This window comes from Elephas maximus, chromosome 27 (genome assembly GCF_024166365.1).
Source record: "Elephas maximus indicus isolate mEleMax1 chromosome 27, mEleMax1 primary haplotype, whole genome shotgun sequence".
Classification (NCBI taxonomy): Eukaryota; Metazoa; Chordata; class Mammalia; order Proboscidea; family Elephantidae; genus Elephas; species Elephas maximus.
In genome coordinates this window covers 23,745,760-23,772,078 of record NC_064845.1, presented here as the reverse complement: position 1 = coordinate 23,772,078, position 26,319 = coordinate 23,745,760, and the positions used below count along the sequence as shown (strand labels likewise).

The 26,319-nt window shown below is 42.0% G+C and overlaps 1 protein-coding gene across 4 annotated transcripts in view; it reads right to left on the bottom strand.

The window, feature by feature from the left end:
- RFTN1 (raftlin, lipid raft linker 1) overlaps positions 1-26,319 on the bottom strand; it is a 238,266-nt gene that overhangs the window by 125,633 nt on the left and 86,314 nt on the right. For all 4 annotated transcript variants that reach the window (XM_049870669.1, XM_049870671.1, XM_049870670.1 and 1 more), the window contains one exon: positions 18,098-18,284. In XM_049870669.1, the coding sequence (XP_049726626.1) occupies positions 18,098-18,284 (187 nt within the window). The remainder of the gene's footprint in view (positions 1-18,097; positions 18,285-26,319) is intronic.

Here is a 26,319-nt window from a genome sequence, read left to right as displayed (position 1 = left end):
GAAGCTGGACTATATAAAGAAGAATGGGGCATCAGGATTGGAGGAAGACTCACTAACAACTGGCGATATGCAGATGACACAACCTTCCTTGCTTGCTGAAAGTGAAGAGGATTTGAAACACTTACTGACGAAGATCAAAGACATAGTCTTTCGTATGGATTACACCTCAAAATAAGGAAAACCAAAAATCATAACAACTGGACCAATAAGCAACACCATGATAAACAGAGAAAAGACTGAAGTTGTCAACGATTTCATTTTACTTGGTCCATAATCAACACACCTGGAAGCTGCAGCCAAAAAATCAAATGACATATTGCATTGGGCAAATCTGCTGCAAAAGATCTATTTAAAGTGGTGAAAAGCAATGATATCACTTCAAGGACTAAGGTGTGCCTGACTCGAGCCATGATATTTTCAGTCATCTCCCCCAAAACCCAGTGCTGTCGAGTCATCTCATATGTATGCAAAAGCTGGACAATGATTAAGGAAGACCGAAGAAGAATTGATGCCTTTGAATTACGGTATTGGCGAAGAATATTGAATGTACCATGGGCTGCCTGAAGAATGAACAAGTCTGTCTTGGAAGAAGTACAGCCAGAGTACTCCTTGGAAGTGAGGATGGCAAGACTTCATCTGATGTACTTTGGACATGTTATCAGGACGGACCAATCTCTGGAGAAGGATATCATGCTTGGTATGGTAAAGGGTCAGCGAAAAAGAGGAAGACCCTCCACGAGATGGACTGACACAGTGGCTACAACAATGGGCTCAAACATAGCAAAGATTGTGAGGAAGGTGCAGGACCGGGGAGTATTTTCTTCCGTTATCATGGGTTTGCTATGAGTTGGAACCGACTTGATGGCACCTAAAACAACAGTTGGAGAAGAAGACGAGGATAAACTACTGCTTCCCAAAGATGCTTTCAGAACAATAGAGAAAAACTTTCCCATAATTTTTGTGACCCTTGTAGATTTCATAGAAGAACAGATCTACAAAATAATGAGGCTGCTGGAGTTAAGGTTTCCCATAATACTGAAACACAAGAAATGCTAGAGAAACAAAAAATCTAGTAAACAAATCTTAGCGAATCCTTAAACACAGCACAGAGCTATATAACCCATCAAGGGAATTCTGAAGTAGAAAGTAGAAAAAGGAAAAGAACTAATCTATAGATGGGTCAATGCCCTTTCTTCTGACTCTCCCTCCCTCTTCCATTAACACATATCGCTACCTCTGCTAATAAGGGTTTGGCATCACCGGGAACATTCTGGAAATAATGATAGAGGGAGATGTGTAAATAATGCCTTAACCACAAGCACAATTTGGGAGCTGTGCACCGCCAAATGGGTAAATGTCACCATGGGCATGTAGCTATTTATTCTAGATTTATTCTAGAAAAATCTTGCCACATCCTGCCCCTCTGTTTTCAGTTAGGGATGGCTCCCTAGTAAATAAACCATCAGCAGCTGTGTAGTACCAGGAGTTGACCGTTAACTTTAAAAGGCTAAGAGGAAAATGAACAGCCAATCATTACCTCAATGTTGCCTGTCTAATATAGCTCCAAAGGAATTTCAGTCGCCCCTAAGCCTCAGCTGCAAAAAAAAAAGAGGACAACTACAGGGAATGGGATTTGGGGCACAGTCCTGCTTTCTATGGAATCCTGCAAGACTCCTTATTTATTACGAAAGATGTGGAAAGAACTAATATTAGTAATGATGCATAATTGTTGTTGTTAGGTGCCGTAGAGTCAGTTTCAACTCATAGCGACCCTACAGGACAGAACAGAACTGCCCCATAGGGTTTCCAAGGAGTAGTTGGTGGATTTGAATTGCTGACATTTTGGTTAGCAACTGAGCTCTTAACCACTGCGCCACCAGGGTTCCAATGCATAATTAATATTTTATCACAAAAATAACACTGGATAAAAATAGGTCTGCCTGATATTTACCAGTTATTATCTGCAAACAAAACTAACAATAATAGTCGCATACATGAATGGTCTTCATAAGGCACTCTCATTGGCCATGTCCAGTTGAACAACAGGAAGTAAGACCCTTCTCTATCTACACTTAACGTACATGTTCCAAATTAAAGCTTGCTTATAGTTCACTGCTTTTCTAGATCTTCCTAGCTAGACCCTTTAACTCAGTGCTGTCCAATATAACTTTCTAAGATGACAGAAATGTTTATTCACGCTGTCCAATATCCTAGTGGCTGGCCTGAATTTCTAATTTTATTTAATTTCTAATTAATTTAAATTAATAACTAATGGCTACCTTAAAGGACAATACAGCTTATATAACTTTGTGTTCTCAAACTTTAAAGTACGTACAAATCCCCCTGGGAATCTTGTTAAAATGCAGATTCTGACTCAGCAGGTCTGGGGCCTGGGGCTCTGCATTTCTAAAGCACTCCCACGTGATCCTGGTGCTGCTGCTGTTCTGTGGGCCACACTGAGAGTAGCAAGACTCTAAATGCTTCAGGAACCGCCACTGTGATACAGAAGCTGCGTGGATCAGTGGTTCCATATCTTTCTGATCACACATCCCATATGTAAAATACAGTAGTTCTTTTGGTATCTGCAAGGGATTTGTTCCAAGCCCTCTCCCCCGCCAGATACCAAAATCCGAGAATGCTCAGGTCCCTTGTAATAAGGTCGCATAGTATTTACATACACCCTACGCACATCCTCCCATATACTTTAAATCATCTCTAGATTACTTACAATACCTAATACAACGTAAATGCTATGTAAGTAGTTACGTTGCACTGGTTAGGGAACAATGATGAGAAGCGAGGTGAACAACGCTCAAACACGGAGTGCTGGACAGAGACTGAGGGTCTGTGAAATGGCGGGAGGCTACACCAGCAGACCCTACACATCATTTCAATCGTGTGGATCCAGCGGACTGCTTGGCCCAAGAGAGATCAAGTTTTGCTTTTGGAACCTTTTTTTTTTTTTTTAATACTTTCGATCCGCAGTTGGCTGAATCAATGCATGTGGAACCCGCAGATATGGAGGGCCAACTATACCCCTGAGAACCAAGTACTAACACCTTATGTATGTAATAAAACACACATACAAAATGGAAATTTTAAAAAGGATGAGAAACATATTAAAAAGCAACATTTTCAAATAATAATCACAATACATTCACATTAGTAATAGATAATATCTCAAGGCACAACATACACTTGAAATGAGATTCACTGTTAACAGTGGTGGAAATAAATTCACAGTTGAAAAAGTCTTCTTGATGATTCCAAGTTTCTTTGCCCATCTTCTGTCAGTTCTGAACAGGCAGGCACTGACTTTTTATCTCACACTGTGGCTAACAAAGCTCTTACAAGCAGTGACAGATGGATCAGTGTGGCCATTTCTGTGCGTGTGTTCGCGTGCACCCGTGTGTGTGTGTGTGCGCGTGCGCATGCATGCGAGTAAACGTGTGAGAGAGATTTTATATTTACCTAACAGGTATTCTCCATCTGCAATCACTTTATAGACATTTTTAACCCATGTGTATATTTCATGTGGCTAATTTAGTTAAAATTTACATGAAATAATCCACAAATCCACCTAACGGGGTTCTCAAACTACAATATGTCATAATACATTAAACAATTGAAGGTGTTCCTCTCAACCCACCCCTCCCTCAGAATTCTACCAGCTCTAAACAGGGCAGGTGACCACTGGCATATGCAGAATGCCAGGGCACCACCTTCAACATGAATGTTAAATATTAATAAAGCTTATTTCCTATTTATTCAAGAGAAATAAATAGAAATAGAAGCCTCGGTTGTCTTTTAAGATTGGGTACGTCTGCTTCACTTTGATAACCACTGATGTAGATAGTACACAGAATTTTCAGAATGATTACAAAGCTTTAAAATAAAAATTGATCTCTGAAAATAATATTGAACTTTATGTTTTTGAAAACACTGTGGAAATTCTACTCAAATTAATAGATACACATCGTTGCAATTTCAACAGAGTTTTCCAGGAACCAGAGAAAATTATTTGAGAATTTACGTGGAAAAATAAATGTGCAAAAGTTATGTTAATATAACAAATGCTGTTAGCAAAGCTGGATATGTCGAAGAAAATAAGTTAGGCTATATTAACAGTTCCTCAGGGTTGCCACAAAAATTATCACAGAAGTGGTGCCTTAAAACAACACAAATTTTTTCTCTTATAGTTCGAAAGCTAGAAGTCTGTAATCAAGGTGTTGGCAGGGCCACACTCCCTCTGAAGGCTCTAATGGAGAATCTTTCCTTGCCTCTTCCAGCTCCTAGTAGCTCCTGGCGCTCCTTGGCTGTGGCAACATAACTCCAATTTCTCCCTCATCTTCACATGGCTTTCTTCTCTGTGTCTCCTTTTCTGTCTCTTAAAAGGACTCCTTATCTCCAGATCCTTAATTATATCTGCAAAGACCTTTTTTTCCCCAAATAAAATAACCTTCACAGGTTCTGGGTACTAGGACTTGGACATATCTTTTTGGGGACCACTATTCAACTCACGTTAACTCCTACATCACAGCCTGGAGCCCTGCTGGCACAGTGGTTAAGTGCTTGGCCACTAACCAAAAGGCTGGCAGTTCATATCCACCAGCCACTCTTTGGAAATCCTATGGGGCAGTTCAACCCAGTCCTACAGAGTCGCTATGAGTCAGAATCAACTTGACAGCAATAAGTTTTTGTTTCGTTTTTAACATCACAATATAACCTGTACCCAGTGGTGTTCACCTTGGGGTGATTCTGACCCCCAGGGGCATTTGACAATGTCTGAAAACGTTTTTGATCATCACAACTGAGAAGTGCTACTGGCATCTAGTGAGTAGAGGTTAGGGATGCTGCTAAATATTCTATAATGACAGGAAAGCCCCCACAACAAATAATTACCTGGCCCAAAATATCAACAGTGCCAGTTGAGAGCCCTGCCCTAACCCTGACCCTAAGACTAATGGATACAAAATTAAAGAGGAACAGTGTTGGATACAGACAGATCCTACACTTCTAGCCTCTCCACTTAGCAACTGTGTGACCCTGGGCAAGTCACTGCTCTGAGGTTTACTTTCTTCATCTTGGCTTTCAGAAGTAAAGGTAAGGTATTTCACCCCTTTGGGAGCAAGGAAGAATGAAGAAAACTAAAGATACAAGGGAAAGATTAGTCCAAAAGACTAAGGGACCACATCTACCACGGCCTCCACAGACTGAGTCCAGTACAATTAAGATGGTACCCGGCTACCATCACTGACTATTCTGACAGGGATCATAATACAGGGTCCTGGACAGAGCTGGAGAAAAACGTAGAACAAAATTCTAACTGCAAAAGAAAGGACTTGCTGGCCTCACAGAGACTGGAGAACCCCTGAGAGTATGGCCCGCGACACCCTTTCAGCTCAGTAATGAGGTCACTCCTGGGGTTCACCCTTCAACCAGAGACTGGACAGGCCCATGGGACAAAACAAGACTATAAGGGGCGCACCAGCCCTGGGGCAGGGACTGGAAGGCAGGAGGGAACAGGAAAGCTGGTAATAGGGAGCCCAGGGTTGAAAATGGAGAGTGTGGACATGTCGTGGAGTTGTTAACCAGCGTCATACAACAATGTGTGTACTGTCTGATGAAAAACCAGCTTGTTCTGTAAACCTCCATCTAAAGTACAATTAAAAAAAAAAAAAGTAAGGTATTTCATGGCACTAAGCAATAACTCTGGCCAGCCAATAAATACATGGTAGTTATTACAGGTATCACCACAAATGTTAACTAACATTAAGGAGTTCCTGCAAACATTGGAATGTTCTTCACAAGGAAAGTGGGCTTTTTGTTCCAAGGAGGATCCAGGTTGTTTGGCAGAGCAACTCCGGTGTCGTAGGCCATAGAAAGTTGAGGATGAAAATTTCAAGGGGGTAATCAAGTATGTTATAAATCCCCCTAGAGCAGGGATTGTGCTCATCCCATTGTCTCTGACAAAGGCTACCGTCTCAGAGAACACAACAGAAACCTAGTAATTGCACCTTGATTTTATATTTAGAAAGCAGAGGGAAAGTAATGCACTAATGGCCCCAGAACCATCATTTGCACACAACCATTTAGTGCAGAAACTGACCAGATCCTGCCAGCCTGCTGCAGGAAGCCATCTTGGGAGCACCAAATGGTTTTTCAGTGACAGCCCATGTTCTCAAACCAGTATGGGGATCAGCCAGGCCACTGGCCCCAGAGCCTAGCCATGGGGCCTGGGGATGCTGCATAGCCCAGAGGATTCTGGGAATTCGGAGGATCTTCTACCAGCTCTAGGACCTGTGAACTGAAAGATGGTGAATTTCTGAGCCATAAGTCTCCAGATGGAACTTAAGCTCTATACCCGTTGCACCCTGTCACTTACCCACCCTGTACTTCAGTACTAAGCAGTTATTAATAACTTTTTAAAGCCTCATTTTCCTTAGGGTGTAAAATGGGAGGTGGGGGATATATGAAGATAATGGAATCTTTCAGTTACAAAACAGTGCAAGTCTAAAACCTTCACTGAACACGTAACACTTTCAACATGTAGGAACAACAAAACAACCACCGTGAGGACATAGTGAGAATTAATTATGACACTCACTACATACAGGAATGACGAAAAGTGCTCTCAGACCCTCAGAAACAGGTGTTGCATGAATACAAGTTACTAATTTGGTTTTTAAGTCTCTGTAGCCATTTTAAGTTTCAACTCATGGTCAATGAATAGGACGCAAATGAAATGATGTACTTCACTAAATCGTATTTATAGCGTTTACCTCTTGGTAAAATGGTTCCATCTTTCTCCCATTTAAAAATTAAAGAAAACAGCTCGATAAATTATAGAGATGATCACAAAATCTCAGGCACATTTAAGTCACTAATAATGTCCTTAAAGGGACCTGAGAGATATTCCTCACCTGCTTCTGCATTCACAGGTAAAAACGTAAAATTCACTTAGAACTAGTCTTCTGCAGAACTCATCAAAGGTGGTGCCTATTCCATCGTGTTCAGCTTGAAAAACACACCCCCCACCCTCACGATCTTTATTGATTTATTTTATTGAAAACAAATACAAGCATTTCACAGTACTGTATATGCATAAGTTTTCAGATCAACAGGAAATTTCAAAGAGATTTAGTGCTTGGGCATCTGTGTTTTGGGTACCTGCTTGTTGTTCTCTGCCATTTCAAAACACTTCTGGGGAAAGAGTGGAAATCATGAGTATGCTAATTCTCTCTCTCAGAGGAGACAAAAAAAATAAAATGTGGAGAAAGACACAGGCAATCAAGAACAGCTATAAAAACAGGGATAAAAAATATGCTCTCACGTGAACACTGCATGTCTCTCTTGTTCTCTCCACTGGGATAAAGGGCCACATTTTGGAGGGAGAGAAGATTAGCCAGGCAGGCCATTTAGGGGTGTGGACTGGAAAAACAAATTCTCTTTTCCCAAGAGAACGTGGCTTTACACTGGCATATTAGATTGGAAAGTGCAAACACAATAATTAACAGTGAATCCTGAAACTTCAACACACCAGAAAAGGGTGTCACTCCAGAATGAGATGGGAAAATAGGAGGAATAAATTTTTTTTTTTTTTTTCAGTGATGCTGGACAGCTCCGCCAGGGGAATGGTGGCAGCCCAGGAGAGCTAATCAAGTTCTCCAAACACCTCAGGAAAGCTCGAGAAAACTAATGAAGGATGATACCACACCCGAAGCAAGGTGCAGGTGTGAGCCAAGAGCGGGGGAGGGGGGACTTTGTATACGTGAATCCAAAATAATCGCCTCCACGTTAGACAAGCATCTTCTTATATCCTGTTCTTTTTTTTTTTTTTTTTCTTATATCCTGTTCTAGTTTAAGAAAAAAGAGCTTTGAATCCATCTTCCTCAATTTCTGCTCACTGGGAGTAGGCCGGCTGTTGGGTTTCTCAATCACACCAACACGTGTCAATCACAGCTAAGCCCAGTGTTACTTTTCTTCCCCACGTGTGACTCAAACAATCAGCGCGCTCCAGGGCTAAGCCCCAGGCTCAGTGTGAGCAATTTCTAGGGCATCCACAGCCCAGGCGCTACCATCCCTGGTGTATTTTAATTGTAAAAACCTCTTTCTAAAAAAAAGACCCTATAATTCTCCCAAGAGTCAAAGTAATTGGTAAAAATTAAACATGAAGAGATACAAAGCCACTTAAAGATGATACTTTTGACTCTAATTCTGAGAATTTTCTTTTTCGTTCCAATATAATTTTTGCACTTTCTCGATTTTGCCCTTTTCAAATGCCAAAGAAAATGTTCCGTTATCTTGTGTGCCATAAAAAAAGGTGAAGTAATGCATCTGTACGCCACTTAAGGTCCATGAAGATTTCGTTTGCTTTCTGAAGGGCCATCCTTTGGATGTTTTTTTAAAAAAAAAGAAGAGTGAAAAACACATATACGCTTATGGTTAACCACTTATTATTTTGGCCATGAAAAAAATCTTCTGAATGTGCTCTGAATGTGTGCGTGCAATTACTTGGGGACTGTGCTGTATGGCTGCATTACAAGGATACACTTTTTGGCAAACCAAAGATGACCCACCTCCTAATAAATGCATGGCCCTTTAGTGAATGATCACAGCAAGGTTCCAGGGCATGGCTTTATTCCATTCAATTCAGGAAAATTCTATTGAATAACATCTACTCAGCACCTGGGGTCAAAGAAGATTTACAAAGGGTGGCGGGGGAGGTGGGATGGGCAGACATACAAACAGTCTGGGAAGTCCATGATTGCTGAGTCTGAGAAGAACAGGCAGCTCAGGGGTTCCAGGATTAGTTCCCCGAAGTAAGCATCACACAGAAATCTTTCAGGTTACAACACAGCAGCCCGTGAGGTAGATTACGACTACAGTTATTTCAACTATTTTAGAAAACTGAGTCAACATTTAAAAAGGGAGAAATTCCCACATAAAATCTGGATTTCTGGCTTCTCTTGAAAAACATGACCACATCTGGTGACACTTGGCAACAATGGTGCAGAGCTGAGGCACTGGCTCCCCAATTCCCCAGCCTGGCCCCTGTAGCCGTTAGGGTTTGCAAGCCCTGTCTTAGAATAAAAGCAGAAATCTTCAGAATTTCACATTTTAGGCTCCCGAAAAGAGAAGCAAGGGGCAATGCCTGAGCACTCTCTGAGGTGTCCTTTCCTCAAAATAAAACAGCAAAAAGCCAAAAAGAATTGTCTCTCCATCATTTGACACAGGCGGCCAGACAGGGGCCTATCTACAGAAAATAGTGCCTATGGAGATGTTTTAAATTTCTGAATGATCTCTCACAGCCGGTGATGGAAACTGTGATGGACAATAGAAACTGCGCGTTAGTGCCCCCCAAGCAGCACCCAGGGCACGTGCCCTGCCTGCCAGAACTGACTCATTCAGCAGTACTGCTTGCTGATATGGTCTGGGAGAAAAAAATTTCTCAGACTCCAAGCATATGGTCAATTTGGAAAGAAGCAACTCACTTTGCATAGCTCTCAGGAACTCAATGCATCTTTTCTAAGAATCACCAGAGGGACCTGGTATAGACAATCTCGGCAGCCTTGGCTAAGTCAGCAGACACAGAAGTGGGCACGTGGCTCTTGGGCTCACCAGGGCTTCATACACAGCCTCCCAGAACCTCATCTCCAGCTCTGACGGCCTCCCAAGCCCCTGACTGCCTGATGGACACCTCCTAATGGACACTTCCCTGTGGACGTCCAGCCAGCAAACGCCTCTGACACAATGTGGCCAACCAAACTGATCCTGCTGATACCCCATCCTTGTGGTGGATGCTGCAATGCTCCGCCCAAGCCCCCTCCCTCCCCTGGACCAGTTCTGGGGGTCCGGCCCCAGCTCCTACATGCATCCCTTAGGGCTTGCACCTGTAGTCTTCATGGGCTACTGGAGCTGCTGCACCTGGATGTGCCCTAGACTTGGGCAGTGAATGGCAACTGAAAGCCAGTTCCCCAGCATCAAGGTGGACAAACTCAAAGGTGTAATTTAAGCTCCACAGCTCCCTGCAAGATCAGGCTGAGGCTGAGATTGGCCCCTTGCTTGGCTTCCTCCCCTTCCCTGTCCCTCTTCCCTGATCCCTTACTGACTGCTCCTGGGAGCACTTCCTTAGGAGCACCTGAATCTTCCTCTCAGGGTTTGCTTAGGGGAGAGCCAAACCCAAGGCATGCTTCGCTTCCCAGCCCCACCCCCTCCTGACCTTCCCCTTCCAGTTGATCCTGTCCGCCACTTAGGGTAAAAAGTTCACTCTTATTTTGCTTCTTCCTCTTCCTTCATGCTATCCCTTTCCAGTTAAAACATTAAATCCAGTATTTTTTCATCCCACGTGACACATCTCAGATCTATCCCTTCCTTTACCTTCTTATTACAACCTGCTTTCATTGCTGATCTTCTACCACCATAACTAAATACCACATTTTCTCAGCTTCCATTTTCTCCTCCACTTAATAACAGGTTAAGCTTTGAAAAACTCAGCATTCCTAATGGTTGCTGCTCTGGTTTAAAACAAAACAAAACAATTGCAATAGTTCCCCTACTGACTTCAGAATGAAGTCCAAATTTCTCAGCCAGACCACCAGAGTCTCGTGATGCAGGCACACATACTTCTGCCTTTTCTCCCTGTTTCCCTAGGACCATGTGTTCCGTCACTGTATCTGGGCCAGGTCTGCTCTTCCAGGTTCCGTCACTGTATCTGGGCCAGGTCTGCTCTTCCAGGTTCCATCACTGTATCTGGGCCAGGTCTGCTCTTCCAGGTTCCGTCACTGTATCTGGGCCAGGTCTGCTCTTCCAGGTTCCGTCACTGTATCTGGGCCATGCCTGCTCTTCCAGGCTGCAGGCTCTCCTGGTATGCTCTTCCCACCACTTCTCCTCTTGTTTATATCTACCCATCATTCTAAACACAGAGCAAATGAGAGCCACAAAGCCTCCTATTCTAAAGCACTCCCATTAACAAATTCCAGGTAAGAGTACACATTGATTTATCTGGGTATTAACATAATTTGCATATAGAGTTTACATTCTCTTGCTCTTGGGAATTAACCAAAAGGTTAGCAGTTCAAGCTCACTCAGCAGCACTGTGGAAGAAAGACCTGGCAGTCTGCTTCCAGAAAGATTACAGCCAAGAAAACCCTATGGAGAAGTTCTACTCTGTTACACGGGGTTGCCATGAGTCCAAATCAAGTCAATGGTAATGGGTTTGGTGTTTGGTTTTGAAGATAAGTTTCTTGAGATCCAGAAGCTCCTCAGAGTCATCTTAGCAGAGTGAAGTTACATCACATGTGTGTATCTTAGAAAGAGCCAACTAAAAGGGAGGAGCAGTTATTCTATTCAACAGGCAGATGGGCCCCAGAATGAATGTGAGAAAGGAGAAGTGAATCTCCTGCTCCCTCAACCTCAGTTCATACAAATGTCTCTCCAAGTGTAAGCATCTCATCACCTTAGGTGTGATTCGAATGAGCACTGGCTATAAACCCAAAGTCACTTCCCCATGGTGTTCACTGTTGGAAACAGCAATCCGACCTAGTGTTACATTTCATGAGCAATCTGATCTACAGCATTACATTTCCTGGGCAATTAAAGAGATTTTCAAAGGCAATTTTGATTATACAGTGAAACCTATGAGAGCCGGAATTCGATGGAACTGCCTTATTTTTCCCGGTCTCGAAAGATTTCCACCTTTGACAGGGTGCAACCTTACCTATCGTTTTTTTTTTCATTCATTTTAGCTGAAAATACTTGAGTTTTCCTTCTCTGACAGGTTTCTGCCTTACACAGGTTCCAGCTTTGGCAGGTTTTACTGTATACATCTTCCACCTCCCACAAGGGGTTTAGAATTCACCCCTGTGTGAGCTGCAGCTCCTCTGTGTGCCACATCCGCTCACCCTAGGCCTAACCAGATCTTGCAGAGTGGCCAAGAGGCACATAATAAATGTCTGCAGGGTGCACCGATGGCCCAGTCCCCTGTATCACGTAAGGCATTACCCCAGGAGACCAGGACCCAAATGGCTTCAACCCCCTAGAGATGAAAAACACATCAACGACACCCTGAACTAGCTTTATGTATGAATGACACCAATTCAATAGCTGCGAAATGGAAAAGGACAACGCATTTTTGTACTTATGACTATAAAATGACCTAGAATTAAACCCACACTCACGAAACATCAGAACTGACATTTTAATAACTGACTTCTCTTAAGCCATCAAATGTTGAGATTTTTGGCAACTCGTTCTAAGGAAAACTGCCTGGAAAAAAAATAAGGACAACCTTAGATTCAAAGCAAATGCAACTGTATCGTCTGCTAAAAATCATTAAGTGTTCCAGAGAAAGAGCTGAGACATGGAAGTACAAACTCGCTGTCTGCTTGGTGTTTCATACTTGGCTATTTGTTCTTGAGGGGTTTTCAAAGTAACCGGTTCTGACTAAATTTAATACGCTTAGAATCAAGAACAATTTTAAGTTAGATTTGTGGTTCGGCCTGAGATCAAAATGAAATGGCAGTTATCAGAATTTTCAAAAGAAAAGATCAGCAATTTTTCACAGATTTAAGAGAAATTTCTCAAAATGGTGGTGGGTCTCCAAGGAATGTTACTGCGGTGAGCTTTTGGAATGACTCGTTTATAAATAATTCAGTTAGACTGTCAAAGATGCTCAAAAATTACCCAAACTCCGCTAGAAAACATTTCGTAAGACTTAAACTCTTCCTCCTCATGTGTATTATATTATTATTACGTTTACCCAAAAGAAATCAGGCCCAAATTAAAATCTCCTTTTTTTTTTTTTCCACTCAAGAAGCATTTCCGTGGCATTCTTTCCAGCAGAAAGTGACTTTTCCTTTTCCCAAACTCCTTTGGCTTTATTTTCTCAATTGTTGTTAGGTGTCGTCAAGTTGGTTTTGATTTATAGCGACCTATGTACAACAGGGAAACCCTAGTGGTGTAGTGGTTAAGTGCTACAGCTGCTAACCAAGAGGTCGGCAGTTGGAATCCACCAGGCGCTCCCTGGAAATTCTATGGGGCAGTTCTACTCTGACCTATAGGGTTGCTATGAGTCGGAATCGACTCGATGGCAACAGGTTTGGCAACGGGTTTTTTTATGTACAACAGAAAGAAACACTGGCCGGTCCTGCACCATCCCCACAATCGTTGTTATGTTTGAGCCCACTATTGCAGCAGCCACTGTGGCAATCCAACTCATTAAGGGTCTTCCTCTTTTTTGCTGACCCTCTACTTTACCAATCATGATGCCCTTCTCCAGGGAATGGTCCCTCCTGATAACAAGTCCAAAGGACGTCAGACAAAGTCTCATCATTCTCACTTCTAAGGAACCTTATGGCTGTACTTCTTCCAAGACAGATTTGTTTACCCTTCTGGCAGTCCACAGTATATTCAATATTCTTTGCCAAGGCCAAATTCAAAGGCATTAATTCTTCTTCATTCTTCTTTATTCCTTGTCCAGTTTTTGCATGCATATGAGGTGAATGAAAGTATCATGGCTTGGGTCAGGCGCACCTTAGTCCTCAAAGTGACATCTTTGCTTTTTAACACTTTAAAGAGGTCTTTTGCAGCAAATTTGCCCAATGCAAGCTCAATTAGATTGTAGATACCTGGAAGGGAGATTTCATGTTCAACTAAGCCTCACACTTGCTCCCTCTAGTCCCATCAAGCAGAGCTCCTAGCACAATACCTTATACACAGTACAAGCTCAGCAAGTGTTTGTGGATGAATGAATTAATGAATGAATGAGTGAATGCAGGCTTGTATGGTTCTTTTGTTTATTTTTTCCTGGTCATGCCGCAGACCCTGGAGGCCAGATATTTGCTAAAAAACTTTATATTTACCTTTCAAATACATTAACACTGATACCCAAGGTTAAGTAGTCATCCCACGATGACTCTTGCTAGTGAACTTGCTTTAGACTGACCGTAATCTAGAAAGTTTATCTATCCTACATCTCTTTCCATCACTTGTCAGATTGTCATACCATGGTGGGCTATGTGTTGCTGTGATGGTGGAAGGTATGCCTCTGGTATTTCAAATACCAGCAGGGTCACCCATGGTGGGTAGGTTTTAGCAGACCTTTCAGACTAAGATAGACTAGGAAGAAGGACCTGGTGGTCTATTTCTGAAAAAACTGGCCAATGTAAACCTTATGACTAGCAGGGGAACAGTGTCTGACCTAATGCCTAATGCCAAGTTGGAAGGCACTCAAAATACAACTAAGGAAGAGTTGCTTCCTCAAAGAAGAGTTGACCTTAATGACATGAATAGAGTAAAGCTTTTGGGACCTTCATTTGCTGATGTAGCACAACTTAAAATGAGAAGAAACAGCAGAAGGGCATTATGCCTGGTAAAGTGAGGGTCAACAAAAGAGATGAAGACCCTCAACAAGATGGAGTGATAGTGGCTGCAACAATGGGATCAAGCATAACAACGATTGTGAGGGTGGTGCCGGATCACACAGTGTTTCCTTCTGTTGTACACAGGATTGCACTGAGTTGGAACCAATTCAGTGGTACCTACCAACAACATCTCGTTCAATGTAGTCTACTTGGAAAATATTAACCAGGCATTTACTTCCTTTTCTGAGAGCTAATTCATTTCATTTAACAGCCTCTACTGCTGTCAGAAAATTGGCAGACTTCATGAAAAAAATAATTTCAATTGTCCTTATTAAAAATTAATCACATCAGGTTTCCTTTGTTTTGTTTTTAGCATCTAAACTCCCTACTGATAGCCAAAACGTTCTGTAGTGCTCTTTGTTGCTTAAATAGTGTGAGGTCTTTTCTTCATGATGGAAAAACATATGGTTATTGCATTTGCCAGGAAGGAATAGGCTTGGTACTTTAAAATGATATTTTATAATAACGTTGCTTCCCACTACCCTCACCACTTCTCCTGCCCCAATACTATTGGAGGTGGAAGTAAGGAAAATTCTTAGTCATTTTTGTTTTATTCTACATGGTACATTACCAAGCATTTGCTGCTTTGCATAAAAAAAAAAAAAAAAAGGCAGTTCCAATGGCCCAGCTCAAAAGCTAGCAAAGGAAATTCTTTCTCTGTATCTGCTTATCAAGGAGCTGGCATATTCATTAGCATCATCCAGGTAACTACCTGACTCTGGACCAGACTGAACTCAAACTCAGGGAGGCTGACATCTTCCCTTTCTTGAAAACTCTCCAAGGCCGTGGTTCATAACCTTATACCACCATGTCATCTTAATAGTTTTACTCATTTTTCTCTTCCAGAAAGTAAGTTGGCATGTGCACGCCCTGCCCTCAGTAGACGTCAAAAAAACCCGGCTTAGCACCCAACTCCATTGCTGGCGTGTAATGGACTATTCCCAGAAGCAAAGGTTCCTAATCCTTGAGAGGCTTCTTTGCCCACCTAACCCCATCAGATACTTGTAGAGTTGAAACAGCCCCTAGAGTAACTTAGTCCCAGCCCTTCACTGTAACCGCTAGAAAATGGGGGCCCAAAAAAACCCATTGGTGTTGTGCCACCCCACACTACTGCACTTTCTAGAAGCCAGGCGCAGCCCAGAACATGAGTCCCCAGTTGGGAACGCTACGTTCTTTTGGTGTTACATTGTCTCACATTCTCTGGTCTCAAAACTCTCCCTGGAAGCCAAATGGCAATTCCCAACAGTGCTGTGGAGTAGCAGGCATGGAGTCACGTAAGAGTTGTCAGGTCCTCTACATTCCTGCTACTCAAAGTGTTGGCCAATCAGCAGTGTGTCAACCAGCAATGTCAACATCACCTGGAAACGTGTTAGAAATACTGGGTCTCAGGCCCCACTCCAGACTACAGAGTAAGACGCTGTACTCTAGTAACACTCCCAGGAGACGTGCTGCTCCATAGTGGGGCTTGTGGGGTGGTGGTGGGGGGAAGATACAACTTCCCAAGCTCATTTATAATGTGATGACTTTGTGCCAAGTCCTGTGCTAACATCACCTCCTACGGGGCATTACACTGACCTGACCAAAGTGAACCTGCCTCCTCTGAACACCAAGGCCAATAGAATAATCCAAGGACTAGAAACACTGGTGCCTAACAATTCCGTCTATAACCCTGAAGGCACACGGTAAGTCAGTTTTGTTTCCTTGCCGAAATTTTTTATTTATTTGAAGACTACCGAGTGGTACAAGGGAGGGAATATGGCATAAAGAAATGGCCACCTCATCTAAGATCAAAGTTGACCACTCCTGCTTGTTTTCACAAAGGGGCTGTCCACAAGAATCATGGGTGCAGGGACATGGCAGGTGCTTCATGTCAGGGTTCGGAACGCAGGCTCAGGGGTCAGCCTGCATAGAAGCAAGTCAGAGCTCTGCTGCTCTGTGACATTGACAAATAACTGCGTCTCAGTTTCCTCACCTTTAAAATGGGAATAATAATAGTAGCTATTTCATGGCCTGATTATGAGGATAACATTGTATTTACAAAGCCTGGCCCACAGTAAGCACTCAATAAATGTGAGTTACACTCATCATGTATATCTTACGTGTCAGTGTAACCTCAGACCACGTGGCCCCTAGAACAACTTCCTCTTGTGATTGACCCAGATATTGATCCACAGTAAATGACATAAAGAAAACAATATTCATCAAACGGAGACAATAAGAAAAGCCTCACTCTGCAAGAAACGTGGTAATTCTGGACTTAGAGACATCCCCCACATTTCCCTTCAAATCCTCATGCACGTTGACACAGACTAAGAGCTCTGGAGCGTGATCAGCCATGAAGAAATAAAGAGCTCTGCCTGCCAGGAAGAGAAGTGTGTCTTAGTCACACAACCTCACGTCTCACGGTTGTCCCTCCTGCGTGCGCTAGCTGCACCCTCTGCCCAACCCCAAAGAAGCCTTGAAAAGGAGAATATGACGATCAGCTGCTCTGAATTCTCTCCTTGCTCTCTTTTTCAAATATGGTACCTGCTGTCATTCCTTCCACGACGGACGACCAAAGGACAAATCTGATTTCCTTTCCCACGCTTCATTTCAATTTTTATTTTTACGAAAGCAGCAAAAAATATGCTTTCCGTTCCCCCCTCATTTGTTTTAATCATTTAAAATTAGTATCAGTCCTTTTGAGAGATCAACCCCCATCTCTCTTTTCCCAATTCTTTTTTTCTAGCTGCTGTCAGTCCATTCTGATTTGTGGTGACCCCATGTATGTCAGAGTAGAACTGTGCTCCACAGGGTTTTCAATGGCTCATTTTTTTGGATGTAGATCACCAGGCCTTATTCTGAGGCACCTCTAGGTGAACTCAAAATATAAGAATAAACATTCAATACATTATTCAATAAATGTAAGAGTTAGCTTTCAAACTGAGTAAGCCAAAGTAAAAAAAATACCAGAAGCCTTGAAAATCATAATCAAGACAGAACCAATTATAGCGCTTGATTCGGATTTTGCTTTTCTCACAAGTGAATGACAAGCTATTTATGGTGGGTTCAAAATTTTAAAGTATTCCTAGAGTTTGGGGGAAAATGTTAAGTTTGCATATAAAAACCAAAAGAAAAAAACCACTGCTGTCAAGTTGATTCTGACTTATAGTGATCCTACAGGACAGAGCAGAGCTGCCCCACAGGGTTTCCAAGGCTATAATCTTTACAGAAGCAGACTGCCACATCTTGCCCGGAGGAAGCAGCTGGTAGGTTTGAACCACTGACCTTTTGCTTAACCACTGTGCCACCAGAGCTCCTTAAGTTTGTATATGGCCTTTAAAAAAAATTAATGGTCTTTTTGGCCATGCTTTTCAGATTAAAAATATTATACTTTTACTAGCTGCATCGTTCTGAGAATATACCTCTCCAGAAGAGACATTTTTCTAGCTGAGTTTAATCCAATAAATTAGAGGAGGGAAAGGATATAAAATGGGACTCTCTACTTACGCAGTCAGGCTTGGCATTTGTTTTTCCTCACAGGATACTATGAATTTCCTCTCTGGTTATCCAGCTTTTTTCCTTACCTATCGGAGGGCAGAGGCCCTGGGAACAGTGTGCAATTGTAATGGGCCCCCTGTTCAACACCCACTTGCCACAGTGTGATGCCAGTGTCCACCACACAAATGTCTTACCTTTCTGTTTTCTTGACCAGGATGGCCCTGAAGATGTGTTCAAGGGGCGTCTTCTCCCGCTCGTGGGTCGGCTGCACGAACGGATGCAGGGCAGCCAACCAGAAGCCCTGCTGGTAGAGCTCCAGGAGCTGGGCAGGCAGGTCCCGCAGGGAAGGTAGCCTTACTGCTGAGGACCTCGGGAGCTCCTCTGGGAGGGGAGAGAGGAGAGACTTATCAGAGTTCCCCAAGAGCCACCCATTACTCCACCCTTCTTGCCCAAGAGGACGATCCTCTGGCTCACCCCTTGCTAAAAACTGAGTTTGTTCCCCTTTAACTACTGTCTTCAACTTATAAGCAGGCTGGTCATTTTCCCACACATCCAAAGGCGTTTATCATTGGATTCTTATATCTAGAGTCAGTTTTCTCAGAGACCCTAAGGGAAAAGCCATTGCCACCTGAAGAAAGGAAAAGAGGGAGGAAGGGAAGGAGGGAGGGAGGGAGGGAGGGAGGGAGGGAGGGAGCGAGCGAGGGAAGAGGAAGAAGAAAAGAAAAAAGACTACATGCAAATTAAAATTATGGTGGTAAAAAACAGCATAAACAAAGACAGACAAACTAGAACAAAATTTCTGTGACATTAAAGAAACAGGTGTAATTTCCTTCATTTGCAAAAGAAACCACTAAAAAAAAGGAAAACGAGCAAAACATATGAATAGGCAATTGCCTAAAAAATGTAAAAGGCTAATCAATATTTTAAAAGGCACTCAAATTTACTCAACATTAGAACTATACATATCAAAACTATACATATCAGAAATAAGCAAATATATTCACCTATCAAATTATATTAAAATTTGAATTTTTAATTTATTTTGGAGAAGGACAAGATTCAAAAGCGAAACAGTACAAAAGTATACAGAGTGAGGTCTCTGCCCCAGCCCTATCCCCTGCCTCCAGATTACTTCCACAGATAGCATTTAGTTTTTGTATACGTATTAAAACCAAACCCATTGCCGCTGAGTCGGTTCTAACTTACAGGGACCCTGTAGGACACAGTAGAACTGTTCCTCAGGATTTCCAAGGCTGTAATCTTTACTGAAGCAGACTATCACATCTTTGTCCCACTGAGAGGCTGGTGGGTTTGAACAGCCAACCTTTTGATTAACAGCTGAGCACTTTATCTATTGTGCCACCACGGCTCCTTGTATACATATTAACAATCTCTAAAGTCATACACAATAGGCCTATATTAACCCGGACCCTGGCTTTACACAAATGGTAGGATAACATTATGCACCTGGCTTTTTATCAATTAACAGTACATTTTTCTTAGTGACCTTTCCATATAAGGACACAGAGCTCTTCCTCTTTCTTTTTTCTTTACACAAATGCATGGTGTCCCATTGCATGATGTACCATAGATTATTCAAACTCTTGCTTTTATGAGTAATGCTGCAAGGAAAAATATACTCCTACATGACTTCACCTACCTGTGTGCACATGGAGTCTACCTAAAAAATAAGTTTCTAAGTGTGGAGTTGCTGGGTTAAAGATACATGCATTTGTAATTTTTTCAGGAATTACCAGATTTCCTCCATAGAAGTAATACAAATTCGCCTCTCATCTGTGATTTACAAGAGCATTTCTCTTCCTCTGCCCTAGCAAAAAAGTGTGTCACTAAATTTTTTTATCTTGGCTCATCTCATAGGTGAAAAAGTGATCTCTGTGAGGTTGTAATTTTGTATTTCTCTTATTATATAACTCACGTTTTCTCTTTTTGAACATTTCATATTTAAACGCTTTCTGTATGTCCTTTTCTGTGAACTGTTCATAACCTTTGGCTGCTTTTCTATTGGGTTATTGATCCTTCTTTCTTTACTTATTAGGAAATTTAGCTCTTATTTGTGAAACCAGTTGCAAGTATCTTTCCCCAATTTGTTGTTTTCTTTTCACTCTGCATAAGGTGATTTTTGTCATGAAATGTTTTGTTATGCAGTTAAATTTATCAATTTTCTATAGCTTTTGAGTTTTATGTCATAGTAGAAAGACCTGAGATTATAAAACCATTCTCCTGTTATTTCTTGTAATACATATTTCATTTTTTGCCTATAAACGCTTGATCCATTTGGAATTTATCTGGTATAACGTATGCAATATGAATTCAATATAACTCCCCCAGACTTATCCATTTTTCATTGATTTGAGATGCTACCTTTATCATACACTATAATCCTGAATATATTTAAGTTCATGACTGTCATCCATTAATCTATCTATTCTTTATCTCTACAACACTACTTTAGTTTCCTATTACATTTTAATATCTAGCCAGGCTATTTCCTGAATATTCCTATCTCCCTTTATTTTCTGAATCTTCCTGTATATTCTTGTTTGTTTTTCCAAATGGTTTTTAAAATCAGCTCGTTCCCTCCCAAAAAAAATCATGTTGATATTTTTATTGGATCATATTCAAGTTATATCTTCACTGAACAGAATGGAGATATTCATGATGTTGCAAGTTCCTTTCCAAAGAGGTGGTATGACTCTCCATGTATTTAAGCCCTCTTTTGAGTCCCTCAGGAGCATGTGAAAGTTTTATCAAGATTAATCCCAGTTACTTTATATTTTTGTTCTTATTAGAATAATAGTTTTTTCTTTTTTTACTTTTATGGTATCCATTGTGGGCAAGAATGTTGGGGAAACAGGCATGGCCCTCATGGTTGGTAGGGTGACCCTTTCTTGAGGGCGAGGTGGTGTGTGCCTTCAAACCTAAAAATGCCCATACCCTTTGTCCAGCAGCCCCACAACTGGGTATCACTCCTATGTCTGGACTCACAAATGCTTTTCAAGATATATGGACAAACATATTCACTACAGAGTTGTCTGTAACAGCAATTACTTTAAGCCAAAGAATTCTTCATTGGAGGACTAGTTAAACACTGGGCAACCCAATGATGAAATCCTATTAACTATTAAGAAGATTAAGTAAATCCATTAAGTGTTGACATAGAAACACGCCTACGATACCTTAACCACTGCCACTGAGTCAATTCTGACTCATAGCAACCCTATAGGCAGAGTAGAGCTGTGCCATTTGGTTTCCCACTGCGCCACCAGGGCTCATTTAAGATACATTACTAAGTTAAAAATCCAGGTACCTACCAGTGTTTATTGTATGATCACCCTTGTGTAAAAAGAAAAAAAAAAATGGAAGGATGAATAAAAAATTTTGGGGGGTAAAAATCACAGGAGCAACAGAATCAGAGAAAGGAACTAGAGGGGAGCAGAGAGGAGAGTAGGGCAGGAAAGGATACAAAGTTAGTTTTTACTTTATTTTGTTCTTTCAGTGCTATTATCATCAATAGGGTCATCTGAGTGGTGGATTTATGTGATATTTTAATTATACTCTTTATATGTAAAAACAATAGAGTGTTGTTTAAAGCTTTAATGTACTTTTAAAAATAATGTCATTTAAAACATAAATTTAAAAATAAAATCTAGGGGCACTTAAGAATTTCACGCAACATCAGCTACTATAGTTCTCATTTCCACTCATCACGCGAGAATTGACAGGAAAAAAAGAAATCTACGGTGATGATTCACTCCAAAGCAAGCATCCAGCATCCTGGAGAAAACCTCCATTAATAACAGTGACAAACAGAAGCCTGGTCAGGAAAGCAGAAAAGTACGCCGGCTTTCCCTTGAAGGGTGCATCCTGGATACGCTACTGGATGCAAATTCTAAAGGTGAGGCTCCTAAAGAACGACAGCCCCTCTGCATTCCTCATGCTGGAAAATGCCAAAGTGTCTCAGAAGCAGCAGCTGAGACCCAGGCATAAGAACGACCCTGCTCTGAACCCCACACTTTAGAGCTGGGGTCCTCAGAGTGTGGTCCCCAGGCCAGGAGCAGCGGCATCACCTGAGATCTTGTTAGAAATGCAGAATCGTGGCCCCATCTTAGACTTGCTGAATCAGGATCTGGGACAAGGCCCGGAGATGCCTGTTTTCGCAGCCCCCCAGGTGGTGCTGATGCTGAGAACCCCTGCTCTGGATGGTATCCCTTGGCCTTCCTCCACCCACTCTCCTCTCCACCGGCACAGGAACTGTGGACCTAAGGGTTGATGCCCACCTGTGACCTGTTCTCAACCTCCAGAGCTCACCGCATGTAGCCAAGACCCTGGAACTTCCTGCTCAAACAGGCCCACCTTGGGGGCCTGCACAGGCTTTTCCCCTAGCCTGTACTGAGGGAGGATGGTGCCACCTATGAGCACACCCCCGGCCCAAAGTAAGGCTGAAACTAGGGTGAGGTGAGCACCTCACTCACCTCCAGTGCAAAATTTAAGGGGGCACCAAAAACTCAGTAACCAGGATAAACCATATCTCAATGCGATATGCTAAAAAATGAAAATTAATGCAAAAAAATCCATGATAAACCAAATATCAAAATTTTAAATACAGGCAGGATGAGTATTACATACTTTCCTTTTGCCTCAAGCTCCAATATGGCTCAGCCTCCAACTGTTATTCAACCTACCTTTTTTCAAAATGCTGCCTCACTTGCCTTACCCCATTCCTGGCCCAGGCACAAGACCTCTATTCGTACTCTCCTCCCAGGCCCTGCAAATGTTAGGAGCGGGGCTAGATGTAGGTTGTGCGAGGGAACTTGGCAGTCTCTGCTGTCAAGAGATTACAAAGCTATTGAACCAAAAGGGTATAACCACAGGTGGCAGAGACACTGGTTGTTTTTTTTTTTTTTTTTTTTGGAAACGTGATGGACTTTTGGTGGGAGTGCAAACCTTTGGAAGGGCATTTTTACCATATATATTAAAGCTAAAAATGCTATGCAGCCCTAAAATGCCCTCTTCTTTGCTAAAACTATATATACACACATACATGTATAAAGAACATCTGGGACTTATCAAGTATCAGCCCTCAAACTCAGTCTCTACAGCTCAATCTTCTTGGAACTTTTCATGGGTTTCAAACTTTTATCGTTGTAGTAACATAAACCTTTACTAAGATTTTGATAATTTATATAAATGTAAGAGATATTAGTTTTCTCTAGTGCGTAACACTATAATAAAAAATAAAAGCAGTCAATGTGTTTAGAAGACTTGGGATTCTAGTACCAGCTACATTCCTCACTCGCTGTAAAGTCTAGGCATGTAAACACTCAGATTCCGTGTATGAAATGGAGAAAACATCACCAATGAGTTTTATCTGACATTATAGAGTGGTGGTCAGAATAAAAAGGAGCCTTGGTGGTACAACAGTTAAGTGCTCAGCTGCGGACCAAAAGGTTGGTGGTTCAAACCCACCAGCAGCTCTAAGGAAGAAAGACGCGGCAATCTGCTTCTGCAAAGATGACAGCCACAAAACCCTATGAAGCAGATCTACTCTGTCACATGGGGTCACCATGAGTTGGAATCGACTCAACAGCACCCAGCAACAACATGGGCATAAATGATACAGCTCAGCACGTTGCACCCACCGGCAGTGGCAGTGGTGGGGGTGGAGCTGGGTCAGGGGGACCGATCAGCTGGAGATAGTGATGACATTATGGCGCTGGGGGCCAACAAATCAATGCCCATCCCCACCCACATCCCTTAACCTCCACGCAGAAAACATGGATCCCAGATCAGTGCGCTAAAAATACTAGTCAAAATCAACCAATTTAGAGTTAAATGGTTCCTAAACAAAAGACAACATCTTGGAAATTTTAACCTTAAAATCTAGAGATACATCGCCTGTCAAAACTCAGCAATTTTATGGCTTTAATTTTTGGTACACAGGCTGTCAAAGTAAGTTTAGGTTCATGGCTCAAAAACCAATAATAATGAATCTCAACAATCTTATCACAATAATAATAATAATAAAGCTCCCATTGTAAATATGATTCAAGGCCTTAATTTCATGTTTTCATTTGAACCATAACTGTAAAAAAAAAAAAAATATTTCTTGTAAAGTGACCAATACTCCAATGTTATTGCTAGAAAAATAATCGAAAGAATTATGTATCTGTTGGGCTGGACATGCCCATTGTCTCTCAGTCTGTTTCTCACCCCACCCATAGGCATAATCTCTCCACTAGTTTTGTTTTGTAATATTTGCCTGAATTCATTTACAAATTATGTAATTCTGGGAAAGTCATATAACTCCCTCCCCATCTCGTGGGTCCCTCATTTATAAAATGAAGGCCCTGGATGGGCAATTTTGAAAGAAATCTCCCATTTAAAATGCAATAATTTTATTATTTCAATTTGGAGACAAAAGCACCAGCTTCTGAGGAAGCAGATGATGTCATATTATCCATAAATGTTTTTAATGGGAACTGAAAGAGTTTCCCCAAACCAGAGCTGAAGTAGAAATAAGGAACCACCATACATGCAGGTGGGTGGGGGAGACAGACAGATGGGTGGAGAGATGCAAGAGACAAGAAAATAATCTGTGGCCAATACGTCAGCATGAAAATCCCCACCGTCTGAGCGTCCCAGCCTTCCGCCTACCTGGGTGCTGGTGGGGATTCCGAGCATCTCCTGGGACTGAGGGGGTATTCCAGGGGGAGTTCTAGGGGCGAGATGCTGGCACATTGGTGAGAGAGTAAATGGGGGTGTGTTAAGAAGTATTGCAGGGGAAGATGGGTCCCCTTCATCCTAGAGGAGAGCTATAAGGAAAACGGCCTGAGTTTTTTGAAATTACTTTGGCTTCCTGGGCTTTTACTTGGACCCCACTCCAGGAATGAACCATGTAAGCCATGTCACCAGAAGTTAAAATTCCTAATTATAACTTCATATTTTTTTTTATTCTGTCGTGACCCTTCAATGTGAGAAAATGGCAGCCTGGGTAGCCACACCTCCATCTGAAGATCACACTTGTCTCTCTGCTTTCTAATCTGTCATAGTCCATGGTTTTTCATCTATAGTTATCAGGCTGCAAGCTCTGCCCAGGCTGGAAGTCTCCTGTGCTCCCATACTACCGAGTCTTCATTGCACACCAGGACTTTGTCCCTCTGGAATGTAAAGGCCAGTTCTTTGGGTGGTTTCCCAGACCTGCCACAGATCCCAGGGCCAGGAACCTGGGCCCCTGGGGGCCAAGTAGATAGACAAGACACATGGGCCAGGGGAAAACAGTGACCACTGAGACCTTGGCTGCCCAAGGGAGCATCCTGTCATCTGGCCAGTTATCACAGGCAGGCCACATGGGCCCCATGGTATCAGAACTTCTAATTCTTACTTTCAAGAAATCTTGATCTTCAAAGGAAATCTCCTCATCTTTAACTCTGGAGAATAATTCCAATTTTATTTTCAACACCATGTAGCCTAACACCAAGACCTGACAGGTTTGACTGTCTGAACGGTGCCTTCAATGGCTGTGGGGGGCTGGCTGCCTTATACTCCTTCCTACCCCTGATCCTTCCTTAGCACCAGTGAGGTGCAGTGGGGGTATTAGCAATTATGTATTGAAGAGTTTGTGATTCCATTCATTTCCATGTCATCGCAATTTACAGCAAAGTCTTCAAGGACACGTTTGCAGGTATGTGACACTGGCCTCTATTTCCAAACTCCTCCCTTTTCCATACTGGTGTAGAGATGAACAAAGAGTTTAGAACCACATGAACATAATTATATTCTGAAACCCTGGGATATCTTTTTTTTTTTTTTCCCCTGACTCAATTACCAATAACTGGTCTTTGAAAAATCAAAATATGAAAACGCCTGCTGGAAAGGTATTTTGGGCAGCTTGAAAGCCCAACGGTCTTTCGAAATAAATTTTATTTTTCTTCTAGAAAATAACTCTATGTAAATAAATAAACCATTATTCCAAGAGCCAAAAAAAAAAAAAAAAAAAGAAGGAAAAAGACAGAAAGGAATGAAAACATGGGGGGAAAAACATAATCCACAAAACCTCACATTTCTTAATACTCTTGGGATAAAGGAGATTTTGCTTTTGCTATGACTATGTTTTGTTTAGCAAAAACATTCGCAGCCCAATTCATTCCCTGGAAATGAAGCCTTTCAGACATCTGAAGAAGAGCCAAAGCTATGTCTTTGCTGTTTCAAGCTTTACTACTGGGAAAGTACCAGCTCCCAACACAAGAAAGAAACCACTGCGTACGGCAACCACACACTTCACCTCCCTCTACAAAGCAAGCAAACAGCAGGCTGAATTGCAACAGCTTCTGCCATTCTGCTCCATAATCATTTGTGACTTTAACCTAATTATTTAAAGTCCAACTTTGCTTTTCTA